General features: G+C 45.1%; 2 protein-coding genes across 3 annotated transcripts in view; one reads left to right on the top strand and one right to left on the bottom strand.

The window, feature by feature from the left end:
- IFT81 (intraflagellar transport 81) overlaps positions 1-18,953 on the bottom strand; it is a 155,232-nt gene that overhangs the window by 79,977 nt on the left and 56,302 nt on the right. The window lies entirely within an intron of this gene.
- The window catches only part of P2RX7 (purinergic receptor P2X 7), a gene marked incomplete at its 5' end in the record, with an annotated part of 39,745 nt that continues 36,468 nt past the window's right edge, over positions 15,677-18,953 (top strand). The window contains one exon of the mRNA XM_081036758.1: positions 15,677-15,801. Within this exon, the coding sequence (XP_080892884.1) occupies positions 15,677-15,801 (125 nt within the window). The remainder of the gene's footprint in view (positions 15,802-18,953) is intronic.

Raw genomic sequence — 18,953 nt, 5'->3', positions numbered from 1 at the left:
CAATCAAAGGGGGGTGGGGGGGAGACGGAGAGAAAACACTTGGCCAATGATGGGAAAAAAGTGTATTTTCATTTCAGATGCCTTTCAAGTTCTTTTTTTCCCAGCTGAGTGTTGGTGTATTTATAGAATTCAGGGGGAGTATTTAAGGGTAATCAGCAGTGGAGCTGCATTTTGGGCTATCAGGAAGCTCCAGATCATGCAGGAAAAGGTTGATGGGAGGGGACAAGAAAAGGGCAGGAGCAGTGGGGCATTCTCCTTCATGCTGCCAAGGCCTTTTCTCCCTCCTGGGCTGATGACGTCAAATCAAGATCTGTAAGAATGCTATAGATGGAATTATAGAATCAAAATGATGGACAAACAGATGAGGTGCTAAACAAATTATGGTGCAAACATACACCAAAATATTATTCAGGCATAAAAAGAAATGAAGTACGGGTATGTGTTACAACAAGGATGAACCTTGAAAATATGAAGCTAAGTGAAAGAAGCCAGACACAAAAAGCTACATATTGTATGATTCCATTTACACGAAATGTCCAGAACAGGCAAATCCATAGAGACAAATGCAGATTCTTGGTTGCCAAGGGCTGGGAGGTAGGGGGGAACAGTGAGGGGTGGAGAATGTGGAGCAACTGCTTAGTGGGTACAGGATTTCTCTTTGGGGTGATGGAAATCTTCTGGAAATAGATAGAGGTGGTAGTTGTACAATATTGTCAGTGTACCACATGCCCATGAATTTTCCCTTTAAAAAGGCTAATTTTATGTTATGTGACTCTCACGTCAATTAAAACAAACCGCAGCAGTCAGGGCCTTGGGAGGTCAACCGTGCTCCCCAAGCCTTCCAAGCTGTCTTTGCTCTCTACAGCTGAGGTAACACGTGTGGCATGGCATAAGGCCTAATTTCATTCCAGGCTTCCCTTCTCTCTCTACTCCCCAACCACTGGCTTCCTTTCTGTTGCTCAATCACACCAAACCCATTCCAACCTCAAGACCTTTGCACTGCTGTTTCTTCTGCCTGGCTGTTCTTTCCTCAGATCTTCCCCAGCCGGGCTCCCTCTCTTCATTCAGGTCTCAGCTCAGATGTTACTTCCTCAGGGAGACCTTTTCTGACCTGTTTACTAAAGTAACCCACCTACCAGTCATCCCTCATCACCGTTTTTCAGACTGTTGGTAAGGGCCTATTAGTGGGTATTGAATTCAGTTTAAGAGGTCTTGATGAACATTATTTTAAAAAATGAAGTGGAATAAAAAATCTCACACAGAATAAAGGTAAATACTTCTGTGTCGGAAATACACATATTTTTTTGCTGTGTAACAAACCAACTTTATTGGCCTAAAACAACACCTTTCCCCCCCACAAATCTGTGGGGTGACTGGGCTCAGCTGGGCAGTTCTGCTCAACTTGGTATCTGCTGGGATCAATCACCATGTGTCTGAGCTCAGCTGGGAGCTCATCTGGAGCTAGAACATCCAAGACGGCTTCCCTCCTTCCCCAGCTTCAGTGCTGACTGCCGTTTCTCCCTCCTGTGAACTCTCTCTTTCTGCTTGTGGTCTCTCATCATCCAGTGGTCTACCCTGAGCTTCCTTACCTGGCAATGAAGTACTGTTAAAAGATAAACTGAGGCATATTAAAATTTTTAAGAGTTTATTTGAGCAAAGAATTGATTACCGGCGGGCAGTGCCAAACCGGAAGTGGTTAGGAGTGCATTCCGCTGATGGGAGCCAAGGGAAAGACTTCTGTAGAGAAAAATGTGGAAGCAAAGAAAAAAAATTATTTGATTGGCTATAGCTAAAAGCCTGGTTGGCTGTTTGTGATTGGTTGTCCTTTGTGTTTTGATTTTGTAACCTTGAGGCATTTATAGGCTTAGATTTTGGTTTGCTTACATAGGCTGCCATGGTGGGAGAACCACATCAGTCTAATGGCCTTCTTGTCTGATTAATTTAACAGTACCAAGAGCACAAAAGTGAAAGCCATCAAGCCTCTTAAAGCTGAGGCCCAGAACAGGGACAGCGTCATTTCCATCACATCCTATTAGCCAAAGCACGTCACAAGACCCACCCAGACTCAAAGAAAGGAGAACCAGACTCTACCTCTCCGTCAGGGAGTGGCATGTGCATACCAGCTAAATTGTTGGTAGACATCTTTGCAGGCAATCCACCACAACTGTTTTGTGAAAGTTTTATTTCAGTTTCTTAAACATGCATGTGTGTTCATTGGGTCACATAATAAACATTTTTTGCTGTGTGAGTCATAGTCCATAGGTTTGAAAAACACACTTCTTCCACATCCCTTTTAAAATTTCTTCCATAGCAAGTTGAATACTCTCTGAACTTAATTTACTTGACTGTATATGTCCCCCATTAGAATATAAGCTCCCTGAGGTCTGTCTTGTTCACTGCTCTATTTCCAGCACCTATCTGGGCTTTGGCACTTAATAGGTGCTTAATAAACATCTGCCATTGTTGAATAGATAGTAACAGCTATCATTTATTTGGTGGTGTGCACTTAAAAGCATTATCTCTTTAATTTGTTCAACACATATTTGAGCACCTACTGTGTGCCAGGCACTATTCTAGGTGCTGGTGAAACAACAGTGAACAGAACAGACAATAATCGCAGAGTTCACATTTCAATGTGATACTACAATAGTTATCAAGTAGATTTGTTACTATTTTGACAGATAAGGAAACAGAGTCAGAGAGGTCGGGCAACTTGCCCAAGGTCGCAGAGCTAATAATTTTACCCTGACACCTGGCTCTTCTCCATTCTGCTGCAAATGTTGGGTTTTGCCCAGCAATGGGCCTAAGTGGTTACAGATCTCAGTTCCTGCCATTGCTTCTCTGAAACATCAAACTTGACTTTCTCAGAATCAGACACGGGCTAGTGGGATGAGGTGAGTTCCATGACCTCAGAGTCCCTGCACACACCCCCACCCTCAGTCTGTGACCACAGCTCACACCTGGGGTGTTGCAGATTTGAGCCACAGGTCTCAGTCACCCCTACTGTCTTATCTGCATGTGACATCCCCAAGTGGCTGGGGCCTTGCAGGCCTGGCAAAGAATGCAGCCCGAACAAAAATAAACCTGCCACATTCCTTGGCAGCCCCCTGCCCCTTCCCGCTCTCTAGCCATCCATCCTCACAGCATAGCTTGCCAGGGAAGGCTGAAAGAGGGACAGTGGGGTGGAGGAAGCAAGTGCTGCTGCTGTCCAACCCCGAGAAAGAGAGGGAGAGGGGAAGAGAGGAAGAGAGAGAGAGAGAGAAAGAGAGATCACCTTATATGGGAACGTGCGCAGACAATGTGTGGCAATGGCTTAGAGGGCAGCAGAGGTCAGATACCAGACAGATGGAAGAAATTAAACATGGGACAGAGCGTGTTCCTGGGCCCTGCAAACAGCTCTTGTTTCGCAGCGAGTTCGCACAAAGCCTGGCCCCGTTTCCTTTTTTGCCTAAGCCGAGCAAGATGTGTGTCCTAAACTACAGGACTTTGAGCCAGGCCCCGGATTTTGGCTTGGCAGAGGTCTCAATCCCCTGAAGTCATTTCTTTGGTGAACAAAACTCCTCTTTGCAAATTAAAAGGAAAAGACTGGGCCTATTTCCCAAGAGTTTCCAGTATCTTCCTAAAGCACATAAATTAGTGGTTAATGAGTAAATACTCCTTCATTTGTCATTCATTCATTCATTCATTCATTCATTCATTCAACAAATATAAAAAACCAAGTCCGAACTGAGCCAGGGACCGGGAAGACACTGCTGCTGATGATAGTTACCATTTGTTGATTTGCATTCATCTAAATATTTCAATTCATAGTAATTTACTTAGCACCTTCTATGTTCTAGTCACTGGCGATACAGAACACTAATCTAGAATCATCTGGTCTCTGACCTGTGGAGTTTACAAGGCGGGATGAGTAGAAATGACAGATACAGAACAGAAGCTCCCACTGGATCCTCCTAACGGCCTTTTGAATTAGCTGTCATTACCATTCCCATTTAACACAGCATTTCCCCTCCTCAGCACTACAGCTATGTGGGGCTGGATCATTCTTTGGTGTCTGTGTGTGGGGTGGGGCTGCTTTGTGCACTGCAGGATATTTAGCAATATCCCTGGCCTCTACCCACTAGATAACCCCTCTCCCTCCAGTTCCTCTGGAGTAACAACCAAAAACTGTCTCTAGACATTGACAAATGTCCCCTAGGGGACAAAATCACTCCTGGTTGAGAATCACCGATTGGACAGATGAGGGAGACTCAGGGACGGTTAAGAAATGTCCTGAAGGTCATCCATTGGCAAGGAGGAGTCACATTTTAGTTGCTCCAATTCCAAAGCCCGTTGGCCTGACCATTACAATGTTAAACTCTGCTTCCTTGACAACTGACCATTGTGGGTTTGGATGGTTGTAGACTTCACTAGCTCATTCTACAAAATGGAGGTCATCTGTGTTAGCTCAGATATTCTGAGAAGCAGACACCAAGGCTAGCTTAGACTTGCAAAAGATTTACTGAAGATTTATTTATTCGTGCCTGTGAAGGATAAAGGGGAAGGGAGGAAGAGTAAGCAGGAGAGTCTTCAGACGGTGATGCTCGTCTGATACCTGTGAAAGGAGAGGGGGAAGGAAGGACCTCAGACAGCAGTGCAATTCGAAGAAAGTTTCCGCCATGTTGATGGGGAGTTCCTAAGCCAAAGTCACTTGTAAGAAGAATCCCAGATTAGGCAGCAGTGGGGCTGCATGTGCACTGCCACTGTGCTCAGTTATTGGCTGTGGGCAGCCCGGGGAAGTATGGCCTTGGCATGAACTTGGTGCATCCAGAGGGATGGGAACTAGGGCTGTCAGTCAACCGTGCTCTTTGCAGCAGCCTCTCCTGAAGGAGATCTGAGTGATGAGTGATTCACTCTGTGGCTGCCACATCGTCAGAGAAGTGCTGCCCAGTAGTTACATTCACCTCAGAGCAACGAGATTGAAAAGGCACCACAGAGGCAGCTGGGTATCAGATCCAGGCTGGCAACCTTTAAGCAAAGGGTTCATTTTCCTCGCACTGACCTGAGCTTTAGTGATCTTCGGTCAGCTCCCACTTGGGTATCATGAGCAAGGAGGTAAACAGTGCAGACTTGAAGGGCTACTTGGTAGCTTGTAGATGTGAGTACTCTCTGAGCCTCAGTTTCCCCATCTGCATAATGGAATTAACCTGCCTTATCTCCTAGGGTTGATGTGAGGACTGAACAAATGTTTATGGAATTGCTTCTCAGGAGAAGATGGAGGTCTTCCTGCATGAACTTTCTGCCCATCACTTGGTTTTGTATGCTCATCTCCCTGCTAGCCACCCTCTCATCCTTCCAACTAAGATTCAACTTGGCACCTACACAGGGACAACAAACTAGCTTCCCAGGGCTAAATTTGACAGACAAGTTGTATTTGGCTCACAGAGTGCTAAACAAACAGAATGCTAAACTTTTGTCCCTAGCAATAGGGAGTGGTGGGGACTGTGGCAAACTGGACAGTGTGTCTCATCTGAAGCAGGCAGCCTCTTCTCAGCTGTAGCCATCTGCCACACAGCATATTCAGATTTCCTAAAATTTCAAGGAAACCCAGAAATCCAGACAGTTCCAACAAATGGAATTGAGTCACAATGGTCTTGATTGGCCTGATGTAGTCATATGCCCATCCTTGAGCCAATCACTGACCAGAGGGATGTAGTGTTCTGATTGGTCAGACTAGGTCATGTGACCACCTCGAAACAAGGGTATGAAGTTAGCTTCACCAGAACAGGAGCTGAGGGTTGACGGTGGGTAAGAAGTGACTCCCCAAAGGAAAACTGGGTGCTGCTATCAGAAAAGGGAATGAATGTAGAATAGACCAAAAAAAGCAAATATACATAACACCTAGAATCTTCCCTACCACTAACTCCTTCCCTCTAACTTTCCAATATGCACCAGTCTTCTCCCCTACCCCTGTCCTGCCTTTGTTCCTGGGACATGCCCTTTCTCTCATTGCAAGGCACTCCTTTTATCCTCTTTCCTCACTCAAATGGATTTCGAGGCCCAGGTCAAGCCCTCCATTCAACCACTCCTGGCAACAATGAAGGGGTTCTTCTGGGAACTCCTAGTACGGTGAGAACCTGAACGACATACTCCAGCACTCAGCTCCATAGCTGTTGAATGAATGAACGAATGTATGATTTGCAATAATTAGAAAACAGGGCCAAGATTAGAAGGAAATAAACACAAGTGTTAACGGTAGCTGTCTCTGAGTGGTGGTTTATGGGTGATTCTGGCTTTTCTTCTTTATTCTTGCCAGTATTTTCTACAATAAAAAACACAAATGACACTAGTAAAAAGGAAGTAATGTGAGTCTGGTTTACAGTGAGACTACAAGCAAGGTGAAGACAAGGACCAAGCGTTGATTCTGTATTGTCCCCTAATTCCTGGCAACAGGCACCAATGTGTAAAGAGCTAGTTAGTCTTTGGGAGCTCAATTACAGCCTCAGGGTTTGTAATAGAAACTTTGATTCCCTTCCTGAAGTCAGTCCTCCTTTCCTCTTTCAGACTCTGAACTCACATTCTGCGAGGTGTCCTCCCACCTCTTCTCACTGCCATGGGCTCCACTGAAGCAGACCCCAGCCCCAGCCTACACTAGAGGGTGAATCCTGGTCAGTCTATCTCAGCCGAGGTACTACTGAGCTGGAGGCAGGATCATTCTGCTGGTGTGGTTCAGTTGCTCTATGAACCAGCTTGGGGTTTACAGATAACGCAAAATTTTCCTTAATGTTTAAGCTAATTTGAGTTGGCCTTTCTTTTACAGCATCTTAACCAACCCCGGGGTCTGATAAAGACATTGCACAAACATACATGTAGAACAATCCATCAAAAACAGCGGTTCTTTGGGTGGTTGGGGGTGGATATCAGAATCTGAAGTTGGGGACAGGTGTATCATTTGACAGTCCCTTTTGAGTACCACTGTTGATCTATAGCTACTCCAGTTCCACGCAGGATGCTAATAACCCAGGCAGATGCTGAGACAGCGAGAAGGGCTTCATTCCTTTTGCAAAACAAGGAGCAATATTTGGACTCGACCCCACTATATCCCATCACAACAAGTTGTGTAGCTTTTTTTTTTTTTTTTTATCGGGGAAGGGGAACAGGACTTTATTGGGGAACGGTGTGTACTTCCAGGCCTTTTTTCCAAGTCAAGTTGTTGTCCTTTCAATCTTAGCTGTGGAGGGTGCCGTTCAGCTTTAAGTTGTCCTTTTAGTCTTAGTGTGGAGGGCATAGCTCAGCTACCGTGTTCAATCTTAGTTGCAGGGGGCGGAGCCCACCATCCCTTGCAGGACTCGAGGAATTGAACTGGCAACCTTGTGGTTGAGAGCCCACTGGCCCATGTGGGAATTGAACCTGCAGCCTTCGGAGTTAGGAGCACGGAGCTCCAACTGCCTGAGCCACCGGGCTGGCCCAAGTTGTATAGCTTTTAAGCTAATATTTCTGGGAATCCGCCAAACAGCTTCTAAGATAGAGCTGATTAAGAAAATGCTAAGTCAAATGGCATAACCTCTAGAAGCTTCAGTTTACTCATCTATCTGTAAGCTGGATAGAATAGAGGAGAATTTTCTGACACAGAGAATCAGAAAGTGCTTCACGAAGCATAAAGAGGGTAATGGGTTATCAATGCTAAGCAGCCCATACATACAGCAATGCATTCCTAGCGTTCAAACAGTCTAAATTTAGGATATGGTGTGACCAAAATTGTCAGTGAATTGTGAATTGTTTGTATGTGGCTCTGTTAAGTTTCTGAGGCTCTGCTTCCTCATCTGTATGCTGTTGCAAGACCTCATTCTGACTGTGCACCGAGTATCGAATGAGGATCGTTGAAAAAGTGAAACCTATGCCACCATTATCATTTCACAATTCTCTTGTCCCAGGTCAGCAGATAGCAAAACAGAAAAAAACTGAACTTGGAGGTGGGCTCCAGAACGGATGTTGGTGCATCGCTGCCCTCTGCTGGTCAGTCGCGGTGCCACAGGTGGTTTCAGAGCGGACACAGTCTTTGGAGAGGGACCCCTGGGAAATTGAGGCGCAGAGACAGGAAGAGACTTGGCCGAGGGCACCTAGCTAGCTGTGGACAGAGCAAAGTCTCGAATCTGAGACTCCTGACTCTTCACTCTTTCTAGAGGGCAAAAAATGAGGACTGGAAAGTCACCCACTATGGTTTCACTCTGCTAGGCTCTCAAGGAGCTTTTCTAGGTGCTCTTACTAGGATTTTTCTTTCTTGCCCGCCCTCACCATCCAATCTGTTTGGACTTCCTGCCGTTTTCTTCATACCATTGTAGCCAGAGTTCTGATGGTTGTTGGGTGATTTACAAAAATGATCTTGTATCCTTACAACTGCTTTGTAAAGTGGATCAGGGTGGTTCAGACACTTTCCCAAAGTCCAACAGCTGGTAAGCACAGGAGCTGGGATCTGAACTCTAGCCGGAGACCCACATTCTAACTGCCACTAAAAAACAAAACTAAGTAAAACATCAACTTGTGTTGAAATGATAATTAAAGGTAATCTTGTATTTTTGGAATGCCCACAGTGGTACTCGCTGGGCAGACACATAAGGGAAATTTTTTGAGCACCTATCCTATTAACACATATATGATCTTGAATCCTGTCCACAATGTGGAGGCACAAAGGAGGAAACTCAGTTCAGAAATGTGCCCAAGGTCATTGGTGAAAGCTGCCATTCAGACTGTAATCCCCCTGTTTGGTGTCAGTATATAAATAAATTATGCTCTTCAAAACATAAATAGAGTAAGTACACAGTAGCCTGGGTCAGGCCAGACGACAGGCCTCTGCTACAACACCCCTCTGACTCTCCTGTAAACCATTACCTTCCTGGAGGCCTCAGGTTTCGAAGTCCTCCTGATCTGGGTTCGAACCCCAAATTTCTGACCACGCTATGTGCCAGGCCCTGGCTGGGTATATTTTTTCATTTAATTCTTGTGAGAACACTGTGAGGTAGATACGATTATTATCCCCATTTTACAGGTGAGCAAATCGAAGCTCTGAGAAGTTGAGTATCTTGCTCAAGTACATGGGTGAGCCTAGGTGTTGATAATTTGCTAACACGCTAGGAGACATTGTCTTCAGGTCGTATTCTTTCCCATTTGCAAACAGGAAAACAGAGTTACAGACAAGTGGAAGGGACTTGCCTCAGGGCCTTTGCAGTCACTGAGCTCTCTTCCTGCAATGCTTTTCCCAGACTTCCTGGTACCCACTCTCTTACCCTCTTAAGGTCTTTAATTAAAAATTATCTTCTCAGGCAGCCTTTTCTGACAACCCTATTTAAAAGTTCAACCCCCACTCTCACATCTCAATGACAAAAAGACAAACAACCCAATTCAAAAGTGGGCAAAGGACTTAAATAGACACTTCCCTAAGAAGATATACAAATGGCCAACGAGCACATGAAAAAATGGTCAACACCCAGTGATGTGTATTAGGGGAATGGCAAATCAAAAGTATGTGAGATACCACTTCTTACCACTAGGATGGCTATTATTTACAAAATGGAAAATAACAAGTGTTGGCGAGAATGGCGAGAAATCAGAACCCTCATATATTGCTAGTGGGAAAGTAAAATGATGCAGCTTCTGTGGAATACAGTTTGGCAGTTCCCAAAAAGTTAAACATATGACCCAGAAATGCCACTCTTAGTTTTTTTCTGGAACAACTGAAGACAGCAACTCAAATACTTGTACCAGAAAGTTCACGGTAACGTTATTCACAATAGCCAAAGGTGGAAACAACCTAAGTGTCCATCAACTGACGAATAGGTATATAAAATGTGATATATCCATACAACAAAATATTATTCAGACATAAAAAGGAATGAACTACTGATATATGCTAAAACGTGGATGAACCTCAAAAAATACTACACTATGTAAAAGAAGCCAGTCATAAAAGGCCACATAGTACATGATTCCACTCATGTGAAATGCCCAGAATAGTTAAGTCCACAAAGATAGAAAGAAAATTGGTGGTTGCCAGGGATTGGTGAATCCATAGAGACAGCAGATTGATGGTTGCTAGGGGCTTCGGGGGAGGAGGGCATGACAGACTAATGGGCACAGGGTTTCCTTTTAAAGTGATGAAAGTGTTCTGGGACTAGATAGACATGGTGAAGGCACTAACTGCCACTGAACTGTACCCTGTAAGATGGTTAGTTTTATGTTATGTAAATTTCACCTCAATTTAACCACTAAGTTCAACCCCAAACACATCTTTCCCTGCTTGGTTTTCCTCCATAGTGTACATGGCCCTCTCACATTCTCTATATCAGACTTACTTATCTGTTGTTCATGCTGTTTCTTTAGAATATAAGCTCCAAGCGGGTAAGGATTTGGGTCTTTTTGTTAACTCACATGTCCCCCAAAGAGTCCCTGGCACTCAGTAAATATTTGTTACATGAATGAATTAGGAAGAGTGTGGTGATACTGCAGTCCTGCCCCCAGCCCTCTACCCTTCTCTCATCCTAATGGACTCTTGATCCTCAAGCATGTTAACTACCCTTAGTCTGGGCTCCTTTTTTCCTCTTTCCTAGAGAGCTGAATCCACAGGCTCTTGCTCAGCTCAGCCCTTTAAACCCTTCTCTGCTGAGAGTTTGAGAGAAGACAATAAATGCATCACAATGTGGAGAAATACTGTCTGCCCCTTTGGTTGGTGGCTTCCCACAGAAAGGTATTGTGACTCCAAACTGTAGCTGTCAGGCCATCTTGTTCCCCAGCCAGGAGGACATCATTCCCAGCTGTGCACAGGTGGCTCTTCAAGGGGAAAAATTTGCGGGAACGGGTCAATAACCTTTTACTGAACAGCTACTCTGAAACAGTCCTGTTCCAGGCACGTGGCCAAATTACAAATGAAAGATATAACCATTCATTCATTCATTCACTCATTATCAAACATTCATTGAACACCCTCTATGTGCCTTGCACTGTGGCCCTTGAGTTCAGTTTACAATTGAATTTACAGCTTAGGTGCCAATACCGTGCAGACCAGGGTTTCTCAGCCTTGGCACTAGTGACATTTTGGACCAGACAATTTTTGTCATGGGGGGTTGATCTGTGCACTGTCAGTTATTACCTGACGTGGTCCACTGTCTTGACTCAGAAATAGATTTTAAAAGTTCCTAAGGAGAACATATGTCTTGGGCATGGATGGAGTGGAAAAGAGGGGAGGTCTTAGGATGAAAAGAAATCCAGCATCCCTAAGAAGGATAGAGCAATTATACCCAGAATAAAGTGAGTGAAGCAAGTCATTCCGGGTGCCCGGGTTGAATTAAGGGGCACAGAGAAGCTTCCTGCCCTGTGTTGAGGGGCTGGCAAAGGATGCGAGCTCCCAGGGAAGGGTGCTTTAGGGGGAGGGAAAGACAGACATGTAGCTTTGCTCACGGTTTCTGAAACAAATGCAGAAGACACAATAAACGTAGTACATACCAATGATTACAAATTCTGAAACCATTCGAACTACTGGGCAAGACCTGGTGGGTCTCTGTGTGGGGAGGTGGACCCTGCAGATGGGAAGGCCCCCCAGCCGTCCGGGCGTAACCTCAGTCATTAGCCTGTTGCAATGATAACTTTAGAGTCTTTAATTGTCGACGCCACCCTGGAATTCCTGTTTTCCCTTTTGGCTCTCTTCTCCTGTTCACCATAGCAACTGTTTTGAACCTTTTTCACTCTCATCAAACCTCCCACCCCTCTGCCTTCGCTTTCTCTCTCATCAGGCAGCTCTGCCTCCTATCTCACACAGAAAATAGATGCCATCTGATTGCACCCACCCTATCCTTCCTCATTTACCTGCAACCTCACTCCCCTTTTCCTCGATCCCACATATTTTTTCGTCAGTGGTGCGGTTTAACAGCACTTTCTATGATGGCGGAAATGTTCTCTATCTTCACCATCCAGTGGGGTAGCCATTAGCCACTTATGGATATTGACCACTTGAAAAAGGGCGGGCATGACAGAAAATCGAATTTTAAATTTCACTTCATTTTAATTCATTTAAATTTAAATAGCCACATGTGGTTAGTAGTCACGCTGTCAGACACAACTAGTTCACTAAAACTCAAGGAAAACCATTTTTGGATACCAGGTCACTGGGTTTTCTCCTAACTCTGCGACACCCCTAAGCAGCCAACGAATTAATTATAAGAATTCTGAATTAAGTGATGAGAAACAAGGAAGAGAGGGTCAGAAACGCATGTTCATGAGAAATTGCCATGGAGAAATATAGAGGGGGGGAAAAACATTACTTTGACACGCTTTTTTAGTAGCTCCAGTTCCCAAGGAAGAAACCACAGTGAATCCTGGCTGAAACATTGAACTCCTGAAGGAGAGTAAGAGTCTGGTATCATTGTATCGCTGCAAATCCAAGCTGCTATTGACAGCAATGTGGAGTCTGAGTGGGAGGAAGAACAAAATGCCAGCCTGGTGAGAGTGTGGTGTCTTACCGGCTTCCTTCAGGGATCTGCCCTCAGCCCTCCTCCATGCCACTATAGCCTCTCTGGGCAGACCCCCTTCCTCCACCCTCACCCCTTCCGTTTTCCACGTGCAGCCAGAGTGATTTTACTAAAGTGCAAATGAGCTCATGCCACACTTCTGCTTATAAACCCACCAATTGCTCTCAGGATAAATTCCAGACTCCTTAACAACAGCACAGGAGACTGAAGTCTACGCGTATTGGGTTTCCTTGAAACACACCCTGAGACAAGGATTCTGGTGCAAGTAGATTATTTGGCAGGCTGAGGCCAAAAAGGAGAGTGAGGAAGTGAGACAGGAAGGCAGTCAATGCAGGAGGCATTCAAGAACAGGTCACTGCTCTGGGCATCAGGGGCTCAATGCCACTAGGGACCTCTGTGAGACCGCCCAGACGGCCTCAGTGTCGTGTCACCTGGGACAGAGGAGCTGGGGTATTTAACTACAGTCCCCAGGCTTGGAGTCTCTATTCTGAGAGCTGCACCTTTCTCCCTCCCTTCCTTCTCCTAGCTTTTCCTCCTCCCCCTCCTCACAAAAGCAGCCCCAATGCCTTGTTTGTTCTGTGAACCCACCCACGGCCATACCTAATCGAACCAGAAATAAATAGCTGGACCAGTCAGATTCATTCCTCTGGGATTCTGAAATAGGGCAATGATCTGGAGCTTTCACTTGGCAAGTGGACACATAACCATGATAGGCGTGTTGGGCCACATGCCCTCAGAGAAGCAGAGAAGTCACACACATAGTGGGTGCACAGGGAGACAGGCAGAGGCCAGACTGCACAGCTTCAGACAAACTGAACGAGCACCCTCAATGCAGGACATTTTAGTTTCTGATTCTACCACCAGGTTCTTGCAAGGTTGGGCCACATTTCCTGTATTTGAGTTCTGTGACATAACAGTGTTTTCTCTAAAAATCTCCCTCTTCCACTGAAGAAAATCACTTGATTTTCTGCGCTGTAACCAGAAACACACACACATACACCCCTTGACTAAGAAATTCACCCAAGCCTCTCCAACCCCCAATTCCTTCAGGTATTCCATTCTGAAGATGTGATTTGAAGTGTCTGTGGGCTATTTAGGTCTGGAGGTTCATAGACTTATACGCCATAGGTGTGGAGCTCAGAAGGCAGCAGAGATGGAAGAGCACGAGCGATCAGTGTGAATTCAGCGAAAGCCTAGGGGAAAGCATATGTCTATGGGTGGTACCACAGGCAGTACTGGACAGATGTGCCCCTTCTGGACATTTCCTACAAATGGCATCATACCATATGTGGCCTTTGTGTCTGGTTTCTTTACTTTAGCATGTTTTCTAGGCTCATCCACGGTGTAGCGTGTGTCAATACTTCATTCCATTTTATGGCTGAATAATATCCCATTGTATGGATAGGCCACATTTTGTGTATCCATTCATCTGTTGATACACATCTGGGCTGTCTTTCCTGTTCACTGCTATATCTGCTAGTGGCTGGTGCTCTTGGGAATGAATGAAGGAATAGCATAAACAGCATTGTCCAATGTCACTAAGGTGGTAAGGTGTGACACCAGAATTGGAAGCCAGACAGCTAGTCCCACAGTGCCTGTGTTCTAACCATCAGGCTTTACTGCCCTTATGGGAGTCCTGTGGAACTACTCTTTTACTGGTGAAGATGACTGTATATTCAGAGTCCCAGGAGACAAGTGATGGCATACTCCAATGGGGTAACTAATGGCGGGAAGCATTTATAAAGATGTCAGCAGAATAAAGAACAAGCAATAAGGGATGGTGAGTCACCTGGGGCTGGCAACAGCAGGAAGCCCTTACCACCCCGAGGTCTGAGGAGCAAAGAGAGAGTGGTGCCCCGAGAGGAGAGGAGAGGAGCCGGGAAAACTCACATTTACCCTCTCCGTCCTCCTGCTCTCCAGTCACCCAAACTGGAAACCAGGAGGTAAAGGAGCGCCTGAGGCAGCTCAAGTGCGTGGGTGAGAGGAACGTTTAGCTCAGACTGGAAAAGTGAAAACCAGCCTGGCCACTTAGCAAGCTGGAAGAGTAGAAATGGACAAAGTCAGCTGCAAAAATAAGAGGAAACAATGTTTCTCTGGAGCTGCTGTAAAGTGATGCCTCCCATCTTTGAGGAAGCGACTCCTGCTTTCTTACTCACTGAGAAATGTCACCCTCTAAAATGACAGACTGTCAGAAACGTTGCTATTTGAAACTGTACCAGTAAGAACCAGAGACTCCCCTTTGCCTGGAGGATCTAAGCCATTTTGCCATCGAGAAGCAGCTTCAGTGTGCACCTCAGGTGCAGAGCGTCGGATCAAGGGTTCCTGGACACAACGTTCGAGAGCCATCTCAGCTTCATCGCTTCCAAGCAAACAGGGCCCTGGGTCCATTTAGCAATCCAGATCTGACATTGACTGTTTCATAGAAAACCTGCTTTTATGTAAAACCTCACCAAATGGGTCAAAACTTAGTTTTGTTGGATGGCAAGTTTGTTCCTGGTGGTCTTAGGCTGATTGGCCTAGGTCATGGGGGGGTCCTCCCGGGGCACAGGGCAGGAGGAAGAGAGGGATCCAGAGGGTCACACGGGAAATATTCAGCATAGGAATGAAATCCTCCCCCTAACCCCTTCAGCAAGTCTGATTCCCCCTATAAACCGAGTGGGGAGGAGGGAGGGAAGGGGGGAAGTGTTCATATACATCTGGGGCTGAATGAAGGGTTGTAGAAATCAATCACTCTCTGAGTGGGGCTTGAGGCAATGGAAAGATCAAGGCCCTTTACTAAAGCACAATGGAAGCACTGGGTCCCCTGACATTTGAAGGGCTACCCCTTTCCCCCCAACTGAAATGAGTCAAAAAAGTGAAAGGAAAAGGGGAAAAGGCAGAATTCTTAACATGCCCTTCCTTTGAACACCGTCTTTGTGCAGGCATCTGGGGGAGGCCAGCTGGGGCGAGGTCATCTGCCAGGCAGGCCTGTAGGACTTGGTTTCTCTTGTTTATCCCTAGCCACATCTGGGCAGCTGCCAGGGCCCGCCCCCACTCTGCCATCATTGGAGGAACTCAAACTTAAAGGCTCCTGCTAAGAATCAGGATGTTTCATTTTCCTCTTGCTGGTGGGCCTGCTGCGACCCGTCCCGGAGGGTGGAGTCCTGGTCCAGCCCGGAGCAGACAGGGAGCCTCTCACCATGCCAGCCTGCTGTATATACAGTGATGTTTTCCAGTACGAGACGAACAAAGTCACCCGGATTGAGAGCATGAACTATGGCACCATTAAGTGGATCTTTCACATGATCGTCTTTTCCTATGTTAGGTAAGTGGAGTGTGGGGATGACCCCAAATCTCTGCAGTGGTTGACAGCCTAGGAAACCCCAAGGTGCAGCTTTTAGTGCATATCCAGAATTCCACATGGTGTAAAATCTGAGATGTGTGTCTCTCAGCATGCTGGGAGGGGGAATGGCAAGGAAGCAATAGGCAGGAGGAAGCAGTGCCAGTCTGCGGCAGACAGTAGCCACAGGAGGTGAGTGTGATACTTTGGGTTCTATCCCAAGCCTGTCTGGATGAGCCAGGCAGGGCATGCCTGGGGAAAGTGGGAAAACACAGGGCAACACCCTAGATTCCCAGGGAGAGGCAAGGAATCAGGGCCCACCTGGCGATAATGCAGGCAACTTACCTGAGTCATCACCGCTTAGGGGGAGGAACAGGGCCAGACTTGTAAATGTGACTTTAGGCCTCTCCCTTGCCTTTTTTTTTTTTTAACAGTTTATTGAGATATAATTTGCATACTATACAACTCACCCATTTTTAGTGTACAATTTAGTGGTGTTTAGTATATTCAGAGTTGTGCAATCATCACAATTTTAGAATGTTTTGATCACCTCAAAAAGAAATGCCCCATTCTTAGCCATCATTCCCCTGCAGCCCCAGGCAACAACTGACCTGCTTTCTCTCTATGAATTTGCCTAGTCTGGACATTTCATATGAATGGAATCATATAGTATTGTGGTCCTTGGTGTCTGGCTTCTTCCACATGGCATCATGTTTTCAAGGTTCATTCATGTTGGAGCATGTATCAGTACTTCGTTCCTTTTCATGGCCAAGTAATATTCCATTGTATGGATGTGCCACATTTTGGTGGACATTTGGGTTGTTTCCAGTTTGGGGCTATGATGAATAATGCTGCTATGAACATTTGTGTACAGGTTTTTGCATGAACATGTTTTCGGTTTTCTTGGGTATGTAACTATGAATGGAATTGTTGGATCATTTAGTGGCTCTATTTTCAACCTTTTGAAGAACCACCAAACTGTTTTTCACAGTGGCTGCAACAACTCGTTTTCCTACCAGCAATGTAATCCAATTTCTCCACATCCTCATCAACACTTGTTATTGTCTGTCTTTTGAATTATAGCCGTGAGATGTCATGTGGTAGCTCCTTGTGGTTTTGATGCACATTTCCCTAATGGCTAGCTAAGGGTTAGAGCAACCCACTTTATAATCCTGGATAAGTTTCCTTGGTCAAACCACTTAAACTCTCTGAGCCTCCATTTTTGCACCTATTCTTAAAATTGTTGTGATAATTAAACCAGAAAAGGCATGCAAGCCCTTATTGATGCCTGACATAACATAAGAGCTCCACAAATGGTAGCCATTTTTAAAAATAATCTTTTTGAACCTAACAGGTACTTTCATATACAGTACATCCCCTCTTTGGACTGTCAAAGTAACCACACTCAAGCTTGGGGTGTGAGATCTGAATGTGGATTCAAAATCCTTCACCTCTTTGAGCCTTGGTTTCCTTATCTGTAAAATGGGGATGATGGTTGTTGTGAGAATTAAATGAATTAATAAATGCAGAGCTGCTAGAAAAATACCTAGCATATGACAAGCCCTTACTAACTGTTAATTCTTATTAATATTAATTATTAGGATTATCATTATTTGATTCATGTTTACTATGCAACAAATATTGAATAAACATGTTAGAATTCTAAAAAAAGACACATGACTTAGACCATATATCATAGAACTGATGATAAAGAGCATAGTTGGTAATTGTTCCCTTATGTATCAATACATAGATCATATGTCACAATTCCATGTAAGAGATGATGAACTTCCTGGTATTCTTGGGTTCAGCACACGATTTTTTAAAAGCAGATTACTGTACATATAAGAACAGATTATTATGCAAACACTTTGCAATGATATTTTTCTTTCATATGGTGGCATCCTAACTTTACCCACATTTAATTCCCTCAAATTCAGTTATACATGTTCCACGGGGACACGGAAAGAGACTGCATTTTAAACCAGACAATGATTCAGTGACTGGGTGCTCCAGCGTTAAGTGTGAGATGGGATGCTGAGTTGGGGTTCCCTCAGTTAGTGTCTTCCCACATGCTTCTCACAGAGGGATCATTTTGCTGCCCTACCTGTGAATCTAGACACATATTTTCACCCAACATGTCCACTAAAATAAGCCAATTCCTTCACTTTCACCTGGAGCAAAACTGGAAAAACAGCACTTTGTTCCAGAGCTGGAAAAAAAATTGACTCTGATGGCCTCACTGGGAGGTGGCAGGTCTGTTTCCTATGCTTTGTGCACAACGCAATTGTTTAGCAAAGGCAATTTTGACCAGACACAATTTTTACTTTAAGTGCTGACTTTAGAAGGTAACCCCGTGTAAGATGCTTCTCCATTATTTATATTTTAAAATATACAGTTGAAGAGAAATTATTGCCAGCTTTGCTTTGCCCCACTATGTTCACAGAAGATTTACAGCTCTATGGGACTCACTGAATAGAGTCCCATAAAACACAGCTTGGGAAATACTGCCTTAAATTAACTGTACGGTGAGACCTCAAGTTGATATGACTGCAAGCTGGCCATCTGTGAAATTGGGGAGACCCCTAGTGCACAGGGGCTGGGGGAGGTTGCTGCATCATGTAGGACTGGTGTGGACCAGATAATTATCCAGATAATTCAGGATCTACAGAAGCAGGTGGTGGGTCCTGGGTTCAGAGGCTGTCCATACTAGGGCTGAAGAGACAAAGAGCCAGGATAATGAAATAAGACAAGTACATCAGTTATTGAGACTGGGGTACAAAGCAGGGGCTGGCAACAGAGGAAATAAGACAAGAAGCTGATCAACTTCTCAGAGTCCCTCGCAACCAAGTTCAGATTTAGAGTCAAGGGCAGGGGCTGCAGCTTTCAGGGTTGCAGGAGTGTGTAGACAGGATGCTGAGTAGGTCTGTGTTAGAAAGAATTATTTGGATACATTTCAGAAACCCTTGGCAAGCTGCCAAGCCACACAGGGGGATTTATTGTCGGGTCACTGGGGAGAGGAAGAGATGGAGCTGTCCACAGACATTGATGGTTATAAAAGTTCAAACGGTGCCATCAGGGCTGGGTCTCTCTTCCCAAGTCTTGGTTCTATGTGACTTTCTTCTCAAATAGGCTCT

The sequence above is a fragment of the Rhinolophus hipposideros genome (assembly GCF_964194185.1).
Source record: "Rhinolophus hipposideros genome assembly, chromosome: 24".
NCBI lineage: Eukaryota > Metazoa > Chordata > Mammalia > Chiroptera > Rhinolophidae > Rhinolophus > Rhinolophus hipposideros.
Note: the sequence above shows the minus strand (reverse complement) of the source record. Positions and strands in the feature narration are given on the sequence as shown.